The sequence below is a fragment of the Corapipo altera genome, unplaced genomic scaffold (assembly GCF_003945725.1).
Source record: "Corapipo altera isolate COAL_440 unplaced genomic scaffold, ASM394572v1 112, whole genome shotgun sequence".
Lineage (NCBI taxonomy): Eukaryota > Metazoa > Chordata > Aves > Passeriformes > Pipridae > Corapipo > Corapipo altera.
Window position 1 is genome coordinate 7,623,153 of NW_020884899.1, and position 22,221 is coordinate 7,645,373.

Consider the following 22,221-nt stretch of genomic DNA (forward strand, 5'->3'; position numbering starts at 1 on the left):
AAAAAAAAAAAAAAAAAGGCAAACCAAAACCAAACCGTTTAGAAGAGTTGAAGCCTTTCAAGACACCCAGTATTTGCCATTAAGAATGGTTATGGTAGGTATTAGTAGATTTAAAATCTGATTGTAGCGGGTTTATATAGAGGTAGATGTAGAAGCTAACATACAGATTTTCCCCGAATCTGCATCATTCTCAGTCTGTGTTTTCCCATGAATTTAGTTTTCTTCTACTGATCTGTTTGTACATGATCTCTCCCTTTCCCCCCCTCCCTTTCTCTCTCCCCCTCTCTCTCGCTCTCTCTCTTTCATATTTAATGTCTGCGTATCCTTTAATAAAGGATGTACTTTGTCATTTTAAGGTAATTGCGATTTCTCTCAGAATAAAGAAAAAAGCTCATTTCTAATGCAAGGCTGGTATGTGGCTAACTGAAATGCAAAAGGAAGAAGAGGCTTTTTTTTAAGGGGGGGGGGGAGTTAATTTCCACATTGACATTTTGGAGATACAAATGCAGAGCAAAATCCTGGGGGGGGGGGGGGGGAGGGGGGTAAAAAAAAAAGCTTCGAGATTGGTAATTTTCTTTTTGGTGGACTGCGCAATAGGTATGGTAATTTTAAAAGAGGGTGATTTATATGAGCTTCAGTAAATGCTGCATATTGTATTTCAAAGAGTTTCCTGTCGTGACCTCATAAAAAGAGGAGGAGGCTTGTATGTGTTGCAGTGCCTAGTATATGTCGATTTTGTTGCATCGTTGGGCAGCAGCGCTGTAAGAAGGAATGTCAGCTTTTACATAACGCTCTTTTTGCTTTTGACTCTGTGAGGGGCTGTAAGGGTCCATCTTTGTGATCACAGATGGAGTGGAATGGCTTGAAAATGGTAAGTGAACGGGGAGAGCCTGCTCGTGGGGTTTTGTCTCGTTTCTCGTGTGCCTCGCGAATTTCTTTTGTTCAGGGCGGCGGACCGTGAGTCATAAAACAAAATTAGAGAGCCTCGTTTGGTTTTTTTTTTTGTTTGTTTTTTGGGTTTTTTAATTTTTTTTTTATTGTGGGATATGTCTGCCTCTGTGTGTGTGTGTGCGTGTGTGCATATGTATCTGTACATCCATTTAATGTCTCTTAACTGCGATGGCACTTCACAGCGTTTCCATTGAACGTTGCGTTTCAGTTGAGCGCGGATGGTCTCTGCTGACAGTCACGGTGTCATGGTACCGCGTGTGCCTGGCGGATCGGGCGGCCGATGATGCCTTTTAATCTCCGTTCCTATTACACCAGCCTTAAATACAAACCTAATAATCGCCTCCGAAATTCAGGTATCGCGTTTCCCATGGAGCCGGTGCTGTCGAGGATGGATGGGTGGATGGATGGATGGATGGATGGAAGGAAGGGTGTGTTTTTTTTTTGTGTCGGGGTGGGGGCTGGGGGGGGGTTGGTCGGTGGGGGGAAGAGCCGTGTTGTTTTGTGCTTTTTTAAAATGCCGGGAGAAGTCAAAGCCATTTATGTGAAAAATAGTATTTCTATTTTTAGACCATATTCTCCTGGCGGAGGAGCCCGGACGTGCTCGTCTCGTCCCCTCTTTTGTGCTTTTCCTTACAGATTGTGCAAAATGGCATGATCAGACACACACAACTGCGGGGACCGGGGCTGGGGGCTGGGGCCGCCCGCACAATACCCGGCCCTCCTGCCAGCCCCGGGATGGGGGGGCGGCGGGGACCCCCCTTCCCCCTTAATTTAACGTTTTGCAGACTTTTGCCGCGGATATTTATTATAACCGGGGAAACAAAGCGACGGTCTTTTCCCATTCTTACAGGATTGTCTTTGTCTAGCTGCTTGTTTTGATGGGTGTAAAACAAATAAGATTAGACTGAGCAGCCGAACTGAAAGCGATAGCTGGGAGGAAAAGCCAATGAAAGGTTGCCGGGGAAACGAGCATAGGGGAAGCTGAGTGGGGGAGCAGGTGGCAATCATGTGGGAATACTGCAAACAGTGTAAAAAAAAAAAAATCTAAAAAAAAAAAAAGAAGCAGGGGCTACCTCGATTATCTCTGCTGTTCTTTGTGGCAGTCACAACTTTAATTATTCTTTATAAATAGGTGTTAATTACATTTCTGGCTCAGGCTTACAGTGATTTCTAGAAATCTGGTTTTAAGCATCTGTTCTTTCTCCTCTGCAAAAGAGGGTTATCTTTCTTTTTGTTTTTTTCCTTCCCCCTCCCTGCTGTGAAATTGTACGTGCAAAAAATTGCAAGGAATCCTGTGAGGCAGTATAAAAAAAAAATGTAAATTATATTGAATGAAGTTGACAGAGGTATAATAGTGAACTCCCACAGCTGATAGCTTCTGCAAATCATTTCTTAGAATTTTCCAGCAAATGTCCCTATGAGAACAGTAGGTAGAATGAATTTACCCTAAGCAGTGATTTTGTGTTAAGTGATATTGGTATTTTTACAAAATCAGATGGTTATATGGCAGAATAATCAGTTCAGGGGAGTTCACCATATCTTAGGGTTTATGCGCTGAGTGGAATTTACGGAAATAACGATATTATTCTTTTCTTCGTCTCCAGCCCCACCTTTAGCCACGGTCTTATTATATATTTGCTGGAGCAATATCCACTTCCAGTGTCAGGCTTCTTGTTGACAACTCTACTTTTTAAACCACAGTTGAATATTTTGCTAGTTGTGATGGTCTCTTAATTGTAGTGGCAAACAATAATGGGAAATAGCTGGTGGTGCTAGAAGTGTTGAAAAAGCGTAGTAGACTAGTAAGTGATAGACGGTAGCGTAAAAGATGTAAAAATGTGGTCGCCCAGAAAATGCTTATCTATCACACATCAGGAGGCATAAGAGAAGCAAAGCAAGGATATAGAACATGCCTTTCTTTCTGTCTTTGGATTTTCAGATATTTTTACTTTATTTCTTTCTCAGGTGCAGGGTTGCTTTGAGTGCAAATTCAAGTAGGAATGGTAGTGCTTAGTTTAAATATGAATAAAAAATGTGATTCCCCCTAATAATTTGCTTTGTTTTAAGTATTGCTTCTGCTGCAGTCCTTTCTGTGAAAAAGTGATTGAACAGCCGTCTGAAAACTACACTGCTTTACAATGTAGAGGGGAGAAAAAATCTTGAGGGTGTGTGTGCGTGTGTAAAATTCCGTATTTTACAGTCTGTGCATGTGCAGAGATGCATTCTGACATGCATTGTAGTTGTATGTGAAAGTAAAATAATTTTTCTTCTGTCCAAAACAGAGATACTGTGTTCTAAATCTGTTAACTTAGTCATGACAATAAATAAGGGTACCTTTTATTATACACAGCTGCATTGTTTGTTTTAAGAGTCATCAGCTAGTAGTTACATTTTCATTTTCTGTTCAATTTGGTGTTTCTACGAAGATTTAAAAATAATGTAATCCTTGTTTTATGGTGCACGTGTTCCTGCTCCGATCTTCCTCTTTTCTTTGTTTTAAGATTATATTAATGAATACAGCCTGCATGTACATAGTGACATTTTCTTTCTGTGTGTAAAAGATGGCATTGTAAATCATCTTATAGAAAAATAACTATTAAGTTAGTGAAACAGAATTAAAATTGCTACTAATATTAAAAGATTAAAATATAAATCCTCCTTCTGTTAAGACAACAAGGTAGGGAAAATGTAGTTGTCTTTAGATATAACATTTTCTTTTTTTTTTTCTTTAATTGTTTTGGTGAACTACTGGTCAGAAAGGAAGAAATCTTACAATTGGGTATTGATGCAATGTGAATACCAGCCATCAGTTTAAAATCCTGTCCCCCTGTCCCCATGTACTCTACTTATCAAGTTCTCATGTTAGATACAGGGATGCCTTTCCACTGGTGACTGGCTTGGTTGCCTTCTTTGCTTTCTTCCTCTTTATTAATTTTACCTTTTTGAGCTCTCTCAAACTGAGCACGAGCTGTTGTGACAAAGGATGGTTACAATGAACTGGAAGGGGTATACTTAAAAATCCCATTTGAATGGGTTTGGAATAGTCTTCATCATGTTTATTTGGTCCTGTTAAATATTGTGACTCTAATGAAAGAAAATCCGGTTGCATTAATCTTACTTATATTTAACGCATTAATTTTTTTGAAATACCTTCTAGGTTACAGGGAATTTTTTCTCCTCAACCTTCCTACTTGGTATGCTGGGAGTGTACTAATTAAATGCAGGTTATTTTCTGTGTGTAATTGTCATACTGTTGGTACATAACCTAGAGCTACTCCACACCCCGAGGTTTTTCGAAAGAAATAAGGTATGATTGCATCCCATGTTCTGGCAGGGGAATTTGTTGTCTTCTGTGGGAACTTGCACTTTGAAAATAATTTCAGCAAACACCCCAGGCAAGAAATGGGCAGTGGCAGAGAATATTAGAGGAAGAGAGATGCAGATAACTTGACAAATCCACTTGTCTGTTTTGGCAGTCTGTGTCCACTAGACACCTCATTTACATGGCTGGACACATTAAAATGTACATTTGTTTGTCTGTGGGACAGCTAACTGGATACACTCTGATGCACTGGCAAATACTGCAATGCAGTATTTTTTCAATGTCATTGGGGTTTTGGGGGAGAAGTGGGCACAGACAGGCTTTTTGCAAGTGAGGTGATGTTAAAAGCCATGGTACCTCTGTAAGGGATAGACCAGATTTTGCAAAATTTCTTTGTGTGATGGAAAGTCACCCCTCCCCCTTGCACTCCTCTCCCTGTCTTAGTCTTTCTCTTTTTCTTTCCAAGTAGGATGGAGGGAAGAGATGGATAGATATGTGTTTGTATGTGTGTGTGTGTTCATGCATGTGTATCTTCCCTTCTCACTTGAATGGGTGTTAAGGAAAATGCTGGGATTTGGATGAGAAGGGAAAGAGCATTTGTGTAATGTAATGCTTTCCAGTTGTTTCTGTAAATGTCCAGTTACCAGCAGTGTAGGACTTAAAGCAACTTTAAAAGCAAGGGGCATTTTTAATTTTCTAAAGAATTTGGAAAGAGGATGGTAACACTCCAATTCAACAAGTACAATAGATTTAATACTAATAAAAATATTGTTTAAAGGGTACATGTACCTTGCCTTACCTTTTAAGTATGTTTAACCATTTGAGTTAATGTAAAGTGAAGATGTTGTAGAAACAGATACTCAGAGACAGCTTGCTTGCTTTTTCCCCTCAAATGATCAATCTTCACTTTCTAAAATACTGGAATATTTTAGGTGCAGGGGGCTTTTGTAGGTCACTAGCTTTACAGCAAGAAGAAGAAAGGAGGGAGAAAAGGTCTCAATGTGTCAGAGGCAGTAATTGTCTAAAATTAGCCATCTAGAAAAGGCAGGAAAGGCTTGGAGGAAAGAAGGAGGCACTAATATGTGAAACAGCACTGTGCTAGTCGGGGAGATAATGAGTGATAAATCTGAACTGGTGCAGTGGTGTGATGCCCATTAATTTCTCAGAACCTTGACTTTGCAGGTTTGTTACTCTGTTGTTCACACCTTTAATTATAACTAGTTTTGGATGATAGCTTGGGGCACTGAAGACGAGACCTTTTGTTTGTTGTTTACCGATTTAAGTATTCAGAGAGTTTGCAATAGCATTGGAACATCAGTGTTAGAAATTAAATACTTTCACATGAGATTATAATAAGAATGCAAGTAGTTCTTGCAACTACCTAACATTACTTTATTTGTAGCATTTTCATTGCTTGCATAAATTCATTAGAAATTAGCTCAGCGGTATTTGGTTGATTTTTATTTTCTGTCACTATAATCTGTTTTCCCTAATGGTTTTGGAGCTCCTGATGCATTATTTCTTCTTTAGGGCCCCAAAAATTAAGGAGGAAGCTGAGAGTCCATCTTACCTATTGTTCTACCCTTGACAGTGTCTTACATGAGGACTTTCACCTCAGTGGCTAAGAAAATCTGTACAAGTCAGGAAATGCTGAGAACCAGTTAGGAATCGATAATTAAATGGGAAGGACAGAACATTAAGAAAAGAATTAATTAAAACAAAGGACAGCTAAACCTTTGTGTGTCCTCTCTGAAAATGGTACAGTTGCACAGGAAAATACAAACCTGGCTTTGACAATATTTAGAGGCGTGATGTGTATAAAGTGCTGTAGTACGCCTTTGTTGCTAAGGCACGCGCAGTTGCGTCAGCAATGCTGTTGAGATGGGAAATTATTTGTCCTTGAATTCTGGGGGGGGGAAAAGCATTCTTTATTTTAATATTTTAAAATTAAACTTCTTTAATTGCTATAAAAATTCTTAGACGTTACTGTTGGTATTTTTCCCAGTCTGGAGACGTGCGCCGGTATTTTTCGGGATCGGGGCGGGTAGTATATGTGGTGGCTTTGGAGCGTTGAGAACTCTTGGAGGTAAAGGCGATGTGATAATGTATATTTGTCTCAAAACAGACACAAATGACTATGGGAGGTGGCTCTCACTTGCGGTGCTTCGAGAAGGTTCCACGCATAAATGCGTCTGTCCACGTAAGTGATTTTCGGTGTTGGCAGAGGGCAGCAATGCCCCTGGAGCCTCTCCAGTAGCACAAGTCCTTCAGGTCCAGCCGCTCTGCTGTGTGCCTGGGTGTGTTCACCGAGCCGTGGAAGGAAAACCAAACCTCTCCCTCTGGTTTTTGCTTCCCAAGGGGCGTTTGGTTGAGAACGTCCCATCTGACCCTCCATGTAGAGACCAAAAAGATTTCTGCTGGAGCAGGTAACTGCGCTGTGCTTGGGCCCTACCTGTTGGCTTGTAGTTGCATGTGCGCTTGTTTGGAGTAGCTGGTTTGTCTTCCTGAGCACTGAGAAGTATTTTCTCCCAGGTTGAGTGCTGTTGAAAAGCTTTTGTAGGGACATAAGGGATGAAGGAAGCTTGTCCTTCTTCCTTTTCCTCCCCTTAAGAAGCTCTCCTTGCGTTCTGGAAAACTAGCAAAGACAGAAATACTTACAATTAATAATTTAAGGTAGATCTGTCTCCTCTTGTAAGGTTATGTCTAATTGCCCAGCAAGGATGTGGGATTTCAGGAACTGACTCTGCTCCCTGACTCTTCTGCTGCAGGTCAGGGCAGTTGCCAGAAGTCTGAGTTCCTCTGCTGCCATTAAAAGCAAAACTGATATTTGTAACTTTGAGAATTATTGTTGCTAGACTGAACTTCGTTGAAAGGTTTGACATTTGTTTAACATGGTTTAATTTAGACCTTTGATGTCTATGATGTGTTTAAGTCAACCTGTTTATAGTCGTTCTGGTTTGAGGGGGTCATAAAAAAGCATGGGCAAAATACTAACAAACCTTTTTAATGAGTCGAGTGCTAATCTGGGGAGGAGGCCGTGTCTTTTCTCAGTCCTCTTCAGCTGACATGTAGACTCCCGTAGTCATCAGCAGTCTGATTTTAGATAATATATAAAATTCATGACTCAATGGTATGAAATATCCCATGTTGAAGTCACTACCCCGTGGTGGAGTGTTAAGGCATTTTGCTTTTGAGATCAGAGGTATTTAGGGGTATTTGGCTTTTTTACCTGCTTGAAAGGTTTAAAAAATGTGACTGTTAATTGCAATGCTTTGTATTAATCTTCTGTTGGTCCTCCTCAATCTTTGAATGGTGGTCAGTGACTTTGCTTAACTACGTGCAGAAGAATTTGTTGGGCGAAGATTATTTCTGTAGAGCAGAAGGTTCAGTCACGACACTGTAGAAGTAATAATGCACGTAAATAAATGCTTCTTAAGTAAAAATAGTTCTAATATCATTCCCCGTATATCTTTGTTCCAAATGAAGTTACTGGCAGTAGATGAGTAGGGGGAAGTTGATTTTTAGCAGAAAGCGTGAATGCTGGAAATTCTTCCTAATATGTGTGTGCCAGCTATACTGTGACAATGTTGCTGTCGATTCCCTTCCTGTGAGAGCAGCTGTTCAGGGAATTAAACTCTTTGCTTGATGCAGAGAGTCCTGAAAATTTCAGTGTGTGGCTATGGTGGTGGCTGTGGCCATTTTTAGTGTGCCCGTTGATGGGAACTAACTCCATGATCTAGCACAGTAGCATATTGTTCTTTAGACTAACTGGGCCAGGACAAAATTATCATTCTGTATTTCGTGTACTCTGTGAGAGATTCCGGAGAGCACTTCAGAATTTGACATTGTGTTTGATAATTTATAGAGCACAGTTTATATTTAACTGTAGACACGCTAATCCAGGGGAAAAGAGTAGTGTATTTTTAGAATCCTCTTTTTATTGTCTGTGCTTGTCATCACCCAACTACTGAAACAAGCGTTAACAAATGTAGATGCTCACTGGGATAGACATTTGTTGAGTTTAATTTTCATTATTAGTCTTTGCTAAATGCAAAAGTGAATGTTATTTGTGTGATAGTCTTTGTGATGATGGAGGAGCTTTGCAGCCACACGTAGCTGTTGTGGCCGCTGGAGGAGCCACGTTCTCCTCCAGCATTTCAGTGCCAGGCTGGACCAGGACACCTGGGCTGAATGACTCTGGTCAGGATGCTTAGGTGATGTACTAGTTTTAATAACGACAGTGTCATTTCTGTTTGAGGTGAAACACATGGGTGGAGTGGATCCAGCTCTAAGTTTAAAGAGTCTGCCTGTGGCTGCTGAGCGTTGTTGAGGAAAGCCTGGGCAGTAGAAAGGACAGTAGCTTGGTTGGTTTGACTTTAATACTCAGGCTGTTCTTATGTGTTTAAGCTCTTAAGACATTTCTGCCTGCTAATCTGTTAATGCTGCCGTACTCCCAGCTGCCTTTTGACATCTAAGCAGAATGTACTGTGTGGGTTTTGAGTCAGGGCAGCTGGGGTGGCCTGGGTACCTCCCTTGTCCCTAAGCACCTGTACCTGAGCAGGGGCTGAGCTCGGCAGGGCTCCTGTCGGATGCTTGAGCAGAATCATGTTTTAACCATGAGTTTATCCATGAGGTCTGCTCACCTTTTTAAGAGGAGTTTTGATATTTTTTTAATTTCTTTGTGTTCAGGGGATGTTTCTTTATTCGAATAAGAATTTGGTGAATTTGAATATCTCGTTTGGAAGTTTTAGGAGGCATCTTAGTAATTGGGATAAGGAGGGTGTTTGGTTTGGCCTGTGGCACGTTTCTCTTCCTTACTACAGAGATTGTTTGTCTAGGATAAACCATTATGAACTGTGTTAGCCTGACCTGTGACAGGTATGTGAAGATGTACTTGATATTTTGTCCTCTATTGATGAATAATACATTGTAATCTATGGATAGAAGGTCTTTGAGGTTAGCATAGATGCTTTCATGCCTGAGATTGTTTGTTTGAATTTAAGCATTGGTGAGATATTTATCCCATAGAGTGCATTAAAACTTACTCTTATTTGAGCCATTTTGTAGCTATTTGTTTTGTGAGACCATCAGAGTAAACAGCTGCCTTTTCTTACTAGAAAGTAATTTCTGATTATTTTTCCACCAGAAATTTGTCAAGTCCTCAACTGCTATTACCTGTTCATTACCTTTAAGATGGTGATGACAGTATTCCTTCCAGTAATTCATTTTAACTTTGTCTGCTGTAGGTATGTTACAGGAGCAAGAAGGTCTATATTTCGTGAAAAGTGTGTTTCCATAAGCAATATTAGTGTGGTACAGGGCTGTAGACTAACAGGCGAATGGTAGAAAAGATGTGAATTTATTTCTTGTTACTAATATGGCTAAGTTTAAAGAGAAATACACTGTTGGTTTGCAGCAAGCAAACATTTCTAATGATAGAGATAGGACTTAGCTGAACATCACAGTTTCTATTTTGGGGTCTATCTCGCTGAGACCTGCAAGCAGCAGTATCCATAGAGATGCTGTTGCCAGCAGTCGAGATGTACACATGTTGATTAGTGTTTCCTAATTGCATTTACCAGTGTGTCTTCATTAAGGTCCTGTTGAGGACAGAACCTTAAAACATCTTGAATAGGGCATGTGTTTTGCAAAGCCATCCATTCCTGCCTAATGTAAGCCTGTCTTTGCATGAAAAATACATGGGCAACATTTTCACAGGAGCTTATGGCTTAGGAGCTGAAATCCTATTGCGGTGAACATTAATGAATCTTAAATCGCTTAAGGGCTTCTGAAAATTGTAGCTTTTTGTTTCTAGAACTTCAGTAGAAATAACAGCAGTGGGGGGTTGGATGTTCCTAGGCTTCACGGAGAGCCTGTGCTGTCCTTGCTTTGCTTTGCCTTCTGGTAAGTAGATGTTTTTAGGTTTTGCTATGGCTTGTAATACAGCGTTCACTGTCTAAACTCTCGGGGTTGCAAATGATTCTAGATTATTTTCTTAAAGGGAAAAAACATAAAGTGGAATTGTGACAGGTCTACAGCAGCTGAAGACTTGCAGCTGTCTGCTTCTTACATGAAGATGTACGTCCCCGTGGGAATCTGTGCGTCAGTACACAGTGCAACATGCATATTCCCAAGTCAGTAATATAATTCAGTTACAGATTAGCAATATATAACTCAGTAATATAGTCAGTAAACCAAACAAGTAAGTAGTGATTAGGAAACAAAACAGAGCTAAAAATAAAATGCAGAAAGTAACCAGAAATATAAAAATACTTTCTCAATTTCCTTTGCTTTCATTTCAGTGTATTTTTAGGCTGTATGTCCTTTAGACTGAGGATCTATCTTAAATGTTGATCTCTGCCATGCTCTTGTCTTGTTGTCTAGTATCTAGGCTTTTGAGACCCTCTTCAATCTTTCAGGGTTTACCTCATGTACTTAAATGCTTTTGGTGTATCTTTTATCACCCTGTTAGCACAGATTTTAAATATGGGTTTTTTTTAGTCACCATCTCTTTTTCAAGAGGGACAGTGCAGTCACTGGGAGACCTCTTACCTCTGATATCTCCCTAATAAACTGCAGTCTGTGGAGAAAGAGAATGTTTTCATCAAATTTTGGCTTGGAGCGTCAATCAAAGAAAGATCTCTTTTCTGAGACTGTTTTTTCAGACTCCTTTAGCCTTTGTATGTATCTTGAGAGAACAAGTAGTAGCCTTGGTGAAAAGCCAGGAGGGAATAAGAAGCAATCCAGAATCATGAAATAAATAAAATAAAGCCCTTGTAAAAGTTTAGGTACAGACTTGCCTGGTATGAATTTGGCAGAAGTAGAAGAGTGATTGAAGAGGAAATAAATGTTCCTTCAGAACTTAGAGCCTGACCACGTTGCCTTTATTCCAGTTCAAAAGTAGTACAGACCTCTGTGCAGAGGCGGCTGGTGACCCCCAGAGATGCAGGTGGGCAGGAGCCTTTGATGACTGTGTCCCAATACAGAAGTAGGACACCTCCCTGTCACCAGCCTTTGTTGTGGTCTATGGCCTGTGGATGCAAGGGCTGTTAAGGGTTTTTAACCTGAGCTATTTGGGTAACCCATCTAACAAACAGGACACATCTGTTTTTCTCTCCGGGTGTTTTTGATGATGGCTTTCTCCAAAACTCTGCTCCAGAGCAGTGTTTGAATGCTGTGAAATCAAGGCTGTGTTCTCCCATATCTTCCTATGTAAATCATGTTTGATGGCAGAAGTGATAACAAGCACATTCTGATAAAACCATTCAAAATAAAGAAGAGGGTGGCTGGCTGGCATTCTGGAAGTCAGTTTGTGGTAGTGAAAAAATGACCTTGACACAGGGGCAGCAGCAAACTTCTATGTCCATAACCTATTCTAGTTTTCCTCACCATTTCACTAGTGCTGTTGCTGTAGACTTTGATAAGGTATTTGGAGTACACCTAAGATCAGAGCCAAACACCTCTGAGGTTTCCAATGGGCATGGTTTCTCCACAGTCTTTGCAAGAGATGAGGAACCTGGAAACAGCGGTGGAAAGGGAAGCCCAGTAGAAATTCATAAAGAACCTCAAAGTCTCTGAGTTCAGGTAATACATAAGACAGTTACAGCTATATTCTGCTTCCAGAAGAGCAGAATTGTTGTCCTTACAGATGTGCTGTGCAGTGCTTTGCTGTGCTTTCCAGAAGTCATTGTGCATGGAATCATTGTCCATGCATCTGCTCTCCAGTCCTGTGTGTTTCCTCTGTGCCTTACGGAGTGCAGAGCTGTCTGTATAATTGTAGTTCTCCTCCTCCAGTTTCTTACCCCCAGAGCAGCTGTAGGAAGAGTAAAAAGCCATACGAAGTGTGATACGGTGCCTTTGTTCCTACCTGTGTGGTTTTTGAATGTGTAGTTCCATGAGGGGTTTCCTCTACTGCTCACTTAGTAGTTACTGATGTTGAAGTAGTTGTGACTTATTTTGTTGTCTCCTTTTTCTCCCCACTTATTCCCTTTTTGTCCTTGAAATCAAGTGCAAAACTGTAGAGTCTGTACTTCATGGGAACAGAAGACATTTATCTGAAACTCTCTCAAAGAAAATGTGATTTGGTGCATCATTACACCAGTTTGCTTTTTGAGTAAGTTGTTAGGAGTTCTGTAGAGGACCTTATCACTGGACCAGGTTTGAGGGCATGGTGGTGTGTTATGGAGCTGTCACAGCTTACCGTGTAACTTCCACAGTTTTTAGATACTTTTCTCTGGTTTGATTTTTCACTTCTGCAGAACATGGAATAAAAGTAACAGATTTTGCCTTTATGGTTTTTGTCACCATGTTGGTACAGCAGCAGTCCCTGCCCTTACTACCCATTTGTACAGCACAACATGGTGCTGCTATCGTTTCTATCCTTCAGGCACTGCTGTGATAACAAGTAATATTGCCAATAAACTTTGCATTTGTTTCACTGCAGACTGGGGACAGAATATCTTGTTTTAGCATATTCACGCAAAAGCCTATAATGGACTGACTCAGGATAAACTTAGCTATTAAAAAAAATAATTTCCTCCTTTATTTGAACTGAATCTTGCCTCTTAAAACGAGTGCATTTGTTGTCTTCTCCATTTGGATCATTTGTGTGCTCTATACAATTATTGTGGCACCCATAAATGGGAATTTGCTGAAAATGTTTGAATGCCATTTCAACCTGAGTGCAGCACACTCAAAGCGAGTAAAACAACTGTATCTGTGCCATGAGAGCCACAGACTGCTAGTTTTCTGAGTTGATATTTTCAGCTATATCTATATTTAAAATATTAAATAAGACTTCTACTTGAAGGAAGGTAAAGATGGAGCATGAGTGGTGAACATGTCAAAATATGGAGGGTTAGATAATGATTTGTTTCTGGAATATTGGATTTACCTCCAGGCAGATTTACCCAAAAGCTTCATTTTCCTCTTTATTTCATGTTCATGATGTATTTATTAGGTAAATAATAGCAAAGTCTAGTTGTGCAGTACATAAGCGTTAATAAAAATGTAGTTGACAGTGAAATTTGACAGTTGTGTTACAGTTAAGAAAATCTGTGCTGGAGCTGCACACAGAGCATCATTTGCCTTTCCTAAGGTCACTTTAGAAAGAAGCCCAACATGAGGTCTGCAGGAGGTTCAGGTGCACTTACTTCTTGCTCTGGCTGGAGTTGTGGTTTTGAACCAGTGAAGACTTAAAATCACTGTCCTTTTCCTTTAACACCCCTGAGGGAAGGTGGTATGATGTGTTCTAAACATTTTATGATCCAGTGTCTCCTTCCACAAAAACGTGCTAGATCCTCATGGGGTGAGTTGCAGGGAGTGCATCTGAAGGTGGGGTGTGCAGTGGCTGGTCCAGGGCTGAGCGACCTTGTCTTGGATATCCTGATGTATTTTCTGCTCCATTCCCATGGATCAGCCTGGCTCTGGCATGGCTGTTCGTGGCTCAGCAGATGGGAAGGCTGTGGATGGATTGGTCAGGCAGCTCCTGTAAATGGGGGTTTTCTAACCTGCAGAAAAGTTCTAGAGGAGCAGAGGCTTGTACTGTGCTTTCAATTCAAAAGAGCAGATTTGGTGGGAGTTAAAGCGTGTTTCTCATTGTAGAAGGAAAACCTTTTGTGAATCTGTGTTTATTTTCTTTGAGAGGTTTTGTTTGTTTCTTCTTTTGTCATCGTTTTTCAGGAGATGGCTGTGGGACCTCTGCCATGGCACCATTTGTTTTCACTTGTAAAAGCAAACAACTTGCAATGCTAATTAAAGAGCTTTTTTAGATAAAGTAAGAGCTTTGCATTATTTATCTAAACTCTTTTTTTATGGGAAAATGTTCTGAGTTTGTTCATTAATGAACACTTAGAAATAATATAAAATTAGACCTCATGAATTCTTCATGAGGTGTAATTTGCCATGATCATTTTTCTTGGCATTTAGGTGCTGTGAACAGTTCATTATTCATAGCTAACTTTTTTGACTTCTGAGTCCTCAAAATGGATATGTCTGCATGAATTTTCTGGGGTTTAAAGTTTTTTCCCGATTTCGATTTTAGGAGAAGATTTTTTTGTGGTATGTTTAAAAACACTTCTCTTTAGTGCCTATAAATAACACTTTTTCTTAAGATTCTTAATTGTGACTTTTTTTTTTATACATACCAAATCAATTTTTGTTTCTTGTGGAATATGGGCAGTGGAGTACACATAATTCAGATGGCAAGAATGGGTGCTGATTATTTGCTGAACACCAGCTCCGTTCAGTGTATGTATGTGTGGCAGTCTCAGTTCAACGTGCAGACCTTCTTTTAGACTGCTGAGAACAAATTTCGTAAATATAAAAAATATATATTTACATTTATCGAGCCATTGGCTATTGCTTCTGCATGCAGTAGGGAGATAAGGCAGTCGTAGTCTGTAGGTAGTTTTCTAAATGATTCATTAACTGTGCTTTGTAATGGTAGATGGATGTCACACATTTACTGTAATAACTGAAGATTAGTGTCAGTTACTCTGGCTTTTAATAGTTTGTAATTGTAATAGTTGTGTTTATGCACACAGGTATTGTTTGCGTTATTGTTGGAGCTAATATTTCAGCAGGAGTAAATTGAAATTGAATTAATTAAAAAAAAATGATAGAAGTATTTCTGAATCATTAGTAATGTAGGAGTTGCTCTAATGGATATTTGTGGCTGATACTCTGTGGGAGAGGTTATACCAAGCCTTTTGGTAAGCAGTGTTTTGCAAAACACTGGCAAAGCTTATGTTGTCTTCCCCAAAGCATTTCTTTGTGAAATATGTCAAACTAAAATACCTCTTGCTTTGCTGATAACATTACCATAGTGAGAAAAGTAGTGCACCAGGAAGTCATCATTTTTAAAAGCAGCAGTCTGAAAAATATGCAGAATTTGAAATATGGGTTGCCTTTAACTTATGAAATTGCAGTCTTCAAATTCTGTCACAGGTAGTATTTTTCAGTGTTACAGAGTATTCAAGTTATTGGTGGCTAAATGATCAAATATCTATTAGCAGTAACTGCAGTTTATTGTTCTACAGAGATACGGTTACCCTGTATATAGAATGTTGTATTGCAGTACTGGGAGTCTGGCAAGTTACTGCCAAAACCAAAATTTTTTAAAAAAAGGCGTCTTTATACCACTAGCATGTGAATGTCATCACACATGACATTTGCACTGTAATATTTCTAGACCGGTAGTAGCTGCCTAAATTGGGTCAGAGAAAGTCTACAAAAAGAGGTGTTGCATAGAGCACAGAGGTATTGCTAATTTTACATGGGTATAGAGCTTTAATACTAATCTTCAAGATAATAATAATCTTCAGTATATTTTGTTTTTAAAACATTAGGGTAGGGGTTAAGTCACTGCTGAATTTTCCACATTTGTTTTGCCTGTATCTGAATAAGCCCTTGATGAGTTAGACAGAGTTACAGCCTTTAATATTTTGATAGAATTGGACTGCTGCCCAATACTTTCCTATATTTAAAAAAGTTATTACCAGTAATTAAAACCTAGTAAGTTAACTGCCTGTCCCAGAAACGGGAGTATCAATTTCAAAAATGTTAGTGTTGTGGTACAGGTATCGAATTAAAAATGTAAATCTTAGTGTTGTGGATAGAAAAAAAGAAAACCATACAGTGAATGTCATGTTGAAATCTATTTGAATAAATAATGTTACTCTTATGTAATGTGCTGACTGATGTGGAATCAACAGCTACTTAATATTAAAAACAGTCATCGACAATAAATGTCCCAGTGCATGCACACTGAACTCTGCACAGGGTTTGAGCACCAGACATGCTGGGGAGAGGACTGAATGTTTGGAAAGGAGAGCTAGGACTTACCTTTTTGTTACCATTAATAATTTAAGTGTTTACTCGTCACGAGAATCAGTATGTACAGCTAAAGTAAGTATTATTCCTTTGTGCCCGTAAGAACTTTGAGTGCAAGCTGTGGTATATAACTGCTTTTGAACAGAAATCACTCTGTAAATGGAGACTTAAAATTGTGCAGTAAAAAAAAAATCTGAAATTTGTTATTAGAAATGCTTTTAATAATTTTTCAAGCTTTCTCTGTATCCATTGTCTCTTTTTTAATATAGCAAGTCCATTTTCAGTAACCTATGACTTGGCAATAATTTGAAGGGCAAATAAGTGCCTCAGTTTTCCTTTCTACTGTTAAAAAATCAGGAAAACTTAATTGGAGTTGAGCGTAACCAGGAAGAAAACCTGGCACCTGGTGCAAAATTAGTTTATGCCAAGATACTTTGAAGTATATGAGGAAATGTACTTGTTCAAGAACAGATTTTTACCGAGCAGCTTACTCTTAATGTTCTAAATGTGTTAAATGTCTGAGTTGAATTCTGTTCCTTTGCTTGGTGTGGAAGGTATGCATGCTGAAAACGAACTAAAACGCATTGCAAAATGCCTAAGTAGGACACCAGGCAGTTTTGAATTTTGTTTTCTTTCACGTATTTTTTAAAAGATCCAGCGTTATTGTCTACTGTGGGGAACTATAGATAGCTTTTGTGTCTGTTGCTAATAATAGATGATGTACCTTCCTCGGTGCGTTGTGCTGAAGTCCTGCTTCTGCTGTAACTGAAACCCATGGTGTGGTGTTCCTACTGGCTTCAGAAGGGCAGGATCAGTCCCTAAAACTGCAGTTTATCTTGTGGGTTATGTTGGGAAGAATATGGTCCAATGATGTAAAGGCTCATGGAAAGCTGCAGTTAACCATGTCAGCTGCTTCGCTCATCTTCTGACTATGTGTTAGCATCAGAAGTGGAATTTTTCCCCCCAATTTTAATCAAGTTGATGCAGATCCAACCTATATGAGCAGGCTGTGCTGAGCTGAGGTGCATTAGCCTTGGGGTGTGAACCCCAGCCCCGCAGCAAAACTTAGAGCTGGTGTCTGCCGTGGGGTCACGGAGGTGCAGAGATCAAAGGATGATCTTCCAGCTGGAATCCCCAGCTAAACAGATTTGGCAGCGTCTGAAGCGTTTAATAGTATGTGTGAGTAAATGCATGTATGAAATTGGGTTGAAGAAGGGATGTATGGCTGATAGGTGAAAGGGGAAATCTTGAAGGAAGAGCATGGGGCTGGCACAGCTTGGCCGAGGATGTCAGCAGTGCTTGGTGCCACGTGGCTGGTAAAATTGGCAGGGGGACTCTGGTTTGGATGTGCCCATGTCTTTCAAGAAGTGACTATTTTTGTGCAGTTTATTTTCCAAATGATTCTGCTGTATGGTTTAAGGCATTTCTGTTAAGCACAATGTGACAAGGCTTCTTTTTATTTAAAAGCTGTTAAACCAAGTAGCTATTCCTGGGCTTGATAATAAAAAATAATGGTAATTCAAAACTTATTTCCATTGATAAAAAAGAGGGTTATTTCCTAAATGAGATATTAAACTAACACTGAAGCATTTCAATTAAAAAAAAAAAAAGACATGACCAGAATATAACCTATTTAGACTCTGAGCCACCCTCGTGCTGTTAATTTTAGAATATACACCCTTTTTTTGGTGTGTGTGTGTGTGTCTCCATCCTCCTGAATTACAGGCCTAATTTGTCACAACATGTACCTCCCTGGATTTAAAAAAGAAAGCAAATTAAGTCTTGAGTAATTATAATAATTACAGGATCAGAAGAATACCAGGTTCAGAGTGTGTGATGCCTTAGCCCTCTGTTCTCCTGTGTTTATCCCTGTCCCTGGGCAGTGGAATCTCCTGCCTGGGGCAGCAGTTTGGATCCCTGTCTCAGTCCTTGATGGAGAGAGACTGAGCCTGTCGGAGGGGTGATCTTCGATATGAGACACCAGTGAAGCTGCACATCACAAACTTCACAGTAGGCAGCAAAAACCACCATTTGCTTTAATTTATCCATATTTGAGACGAAGATGATGTCCTTCCTTTGTCAGCAGTGGCGACAGTAAAGACAGCCTGGAAGCCACAGTAGAGCAAATTACATAGCAAAAGCTTGAAGTACCCAGGTTTTTCTGCTTCCTTTGTCTGCTTGTGCAGTATTTGGATGAAAACTTGTATTCTGCAGATAAACATGCAGGCAGCTTTGCTCACGTGATGGGTGGCACTGGTGACAATGGGGCTACTGTCCTGCAACGCACTTTGCTAAGCTGGGTTCTTATTTATCATTTTTTGGAAAGGTCTGTTTGAGTTCCTTCTGTGAAAATTTGAGTTTCACATTTCAAGGTAGATGTGCTTGTTATAATTCCAGCCTGCACCTGTGCCTGATAAGCCCTTCTCTGATTAAACCTTTTTGATTTCAGTAAATATCTGAAGACCTTTGTATCTCTGAAGATTGCAAATCTAGGGCTGTATTATTTAAAGAGGTGTCAGTTCGTTAGTGGAAAATATAGGTGGAGAATATAGGTCATCACTGGAACCAGTAAGTGGTATATCTTGGGACACTGAATTTATTAATTGAAGGCAGTCTGAATGATGACACGGTGCAGATTGACTGTGCCTGGTTAATGTTGTTGTCATTGCACTCTGTGATACAGTTATTAAATAGGTAAAATATTTTACCTTTTCATATAAAGCCATACACTTAGTTCATCTGATTTAATGGAACTATAATTTTAATTATGATTATTACCTTAAATTATAATTAAATTTATGTGGTTTAAATTTACATTTGTGAAAATGGCTGCGTGATGAAAGCAGAAATCAGCTTCGCATTAACAGAAAAAGAAGATTTTTTTAACTGCATCTTAGTATATGCTCACAGCCAAAGACTAGCATGACCTACTTTGCAACAATAACAGAGGAATCAAGCCGGGTTTTTTTGTTGAAGTATCTAAATTGGCCACAAATGCTACCTACTCATTCGTTTGTGAGTATCTTTAAAAATAGCTATTGTATCTATGAAACTTAAAGGTGGTTTTTTTTCCCTTTTCTCTTTTTTTTTTTTTCTGTAGATAATTAGCACCATGGAGCCTCAGGTGTCGAATGGCCCTACTTCCAATACAACCAATGGACCCTCCAGCAACAGTAGAAACTGCCCTTCCCCCATGCAGACAGGGGCTGCTACAGATGACAGCAAAACCAACCTCATAGTCAACTATTTACCCCAGAACATGACCCAGGAGGAGTTCAGGAGTCTCTTTGGGAGCATTGGTGAAATCGAATCCTGCAAGCTCGTGAGAGACAAAATCACAGGTAAGCGCTTCCTGCTGTAGATTTTACCTGCACCGGGGTCAGTTTACGTTTGGGGACAGCAAAACCTTAGTGCTTGTGTTGCAAGTGCTTAGCACAGGGGATGCTGCGGATACAGTGGTAAACTTCTTCAAATGGCAAACCTTTAGTTTTCAGTGCTGCACACGGGATCCAGAACAGCTGAGAAGCCCCTCATCTTTCAGCCTCTGTACAGATCTGAGGGGAAGTCTGAACACTGCCAGCCTGGACAGGTGTAACACTGTGCAGCTGCTTGCAGGAGAGCTCAGATGAAGGCTTTACTTTCCTGATCATTCTCATTTTTATTTAACACTGACTTGTAGTCAGAATAGCTTGAACCAACTGACTCTTCCTATAATTCTGACTCTCTTATTTGAGCTTGGCTTATACCTTCATTAAATTTTTGCTTGTTTAAGAACACTGTAACCTAAGATTGTTCTGCATGCCCATCACAACTTCTTGACCATGATGTTCTGGAACAGCAGTGAACTGTAGTTGAGACACACTGCTCTGAATTCCGTTTGGACATTTGCAGATACTGATTAATGAACAGTTTCCCAAGTGCGTTTTAATTTGCTGTGATCGTTTTTTGTGTGGAATGGCACCCGTTGGTAGGTGCTTTCAGTACAAAAGCCTCCCACTAAAGATGCTGCCTCAAGGAGGAGAGATGTCTGCACAGTCACTAGGGGAGGTGTGAATGGGTGCAGATGCACCTTACCTACTCCGTATCCTTGCTGCTGCAGCCAGGAATTCACTGGTGCACAAGATGATGGGATGAACCATCAGCTTTTATTGCTTGCTTTATAGGTTAGTTTTATAGGTTGTGTGTCTGCTCACACCGTAGGTGGGGAGCAGCTGAAATTTCACTGCTGTTCAGTGCATCACCAGCACTGTTATGTTTAGCACAGAGCAGCAACCTCGGGAATGAAAGGGTTCCAGAAAAGGAGGCACTCCTGGTAACTTGGGTGTGTGCTCTGTGGAAAGAGGCACCGGGAAAGATGAGGAATTAAAACGCAAATCTTCGTACCTACTTCTACAACATCCTGGCAGCCATTGTATTGGCAACGTTAGGATGATCTGCTTAGTGCTTTTCGACATGCAGTGCTTTTTTATTTATTTCCTGACATACAGCAATGCTCTAGTTGAACACAAGACACATAACAAATGGCAGTAGCTGCAGGGCAGCTCAAGTCCTCACAAGTGTAGTCCAGCAGAGCTTTCTTTAGCACATTGACTATGATGTATCTATTGCAATTTATCTTGTGATTTGGCCACAGCTTTGGGCATTTTAAAAGGAAGAAGATTGAAAAATAGAATTTACTTATTTATTTTTTTACTGTTTTTCTACATACTGTTGTTTTTCCTCTATCTGAGAAATATAATTGCAGTTTAGTTCAGTTATTTCAGACAGAAGTGAATACCTAACCTTCATCTGCAGGAGTCCAGTGTGCCTAGCTTGGGTTTTGATCATGGCAGGTCTTGTGTTTCATGAGTACCATATCCCTCAAATTCATGGTTACTTCCTAGCAATAGAATTTCAAGACTTCACTGTTGTTTTTATAGGGAATTGGCTGTCTTTGGATGGAGAGCCATTACTTCATCAGCTAGGAACAGTATTCGTTTTGTTTTATTCCATCTCCAGGCTTTTGTCTCTTTTTGTATTTGAAGATGTGAGAATTTTGCTATATGGTCATCTGACATATTCTTGGGTAGTCTTTTTGCCTGTACTCTCTTTGAGTGCAAAGTCCATAGATCTTTGATTACTAAAATATTTTAAAGGAACCATTCTTTAAAAAAACCTTACGCAGAGACCTCGAGGACATCACCCCTACATGTTGTTTCAAGAAATGATACAAGTACTAAACCCAATTTGCAAAAAAAAAAAAAAAGTCCTCCAAATTATTTGTGCTGTGTTTGAAAACAGAATTTCATCTGCTAGGGTTTCAGGCCTGTTTTCAAGGCATTGTGCAACATTACTAAATTTGAGGATGCACGTTCATTGCTCAGATTGAATTCCAAGTTAGTAAATCGAATGCTGTTCTCTGCCAGAAGCAGTTCATGTTTTAAAGGTTCTTAGAACATGGAGAGTAACAAAATGGAAATACACTGAGGTCATACCCAGCTCATCTTTCCGGATCATCACTATATATATTCTTCATTATGCTCCTGGTTGGGTTGTTTTGGGGACAGGAAGGGTGAAGTATGCCAGTAGGCTGTAACAGGGATGACTGGCTTTTCAGGGGTTCTTTGCTTTTTCCTTGTTAAAAATCAATGTGGGTATTTTTTTAACAGTGAAAGCTGTATCGCAAAAAAACCCCAGTAAATTCTTAAGCTATTGCTGAAACAGTGAAGATTTGAAACAGTATAGCTTTTATCTGCTTTTGGATTTTTTATAGTTTTTGTTGACATTTTGACCTCTTTTTTTTTTTTTAATCTCATCTGAGCAAGTTCTGCCTGTAAACAAGTGGTGTTCTGTTAAAAATCTGGTTTGTCTTCATATATATGAAGTTTGCTTCCTTGCTGAGCTAAAATATCAGGTAAATAAAAGAAGAAAAAGTTACCTGTAGGGGGAGGTTGCTTCAAGAAAAATAGAAAAGGTCATAAACTGAATCATGATTGAATAGTTATCCTGGCAAAACCATGGTAGAAAATCTCAAATGTATTTCTGAGGCTACATAGAATTGAATTGGTTCATGTAAAAGATTCCATTTCCCCTGTGAAGGAACTGCACAGATTTTTGTGGAATAATGTTAAGTCTTC

At 39.7% G+C, this 22,221-nt stretch overlaps 1 protein-coding gene across 8 annotated transcripts in view; it reads left to right on the forward strand.

Annotated features, from left to right (window-relative positions):
- ELAVL4 (ELAV like RNA binding protein 4) overlaps positions 1-22,221 on the forward strand; it is an 82,453-nt gene that overhangs the window by 20,257 nt on the left and 39,975 nt on the right. For 5 of the 8 annotated variants that reach the window (XM_027649034.1, XM_027649032.1, XM_027649031.1 and 2 more), the window contains exon 2: positions 19,206-19,446. In XM_027649034.1, the coding sequence (XP_027504835.1) occupies positions 19,206-19,446 (241 nt within the window). Of the gene's footprint in view, positions 1-6; positions 95-576; positions 872-1,159; positions 1,305-19,205; positions 19,447-22,221 lie in introns of those variants that run through there. The other 3 variants (XM_027649036.1, XM_027649035.1, XM_027649033.1) reach the window with 3 other exon arrangements.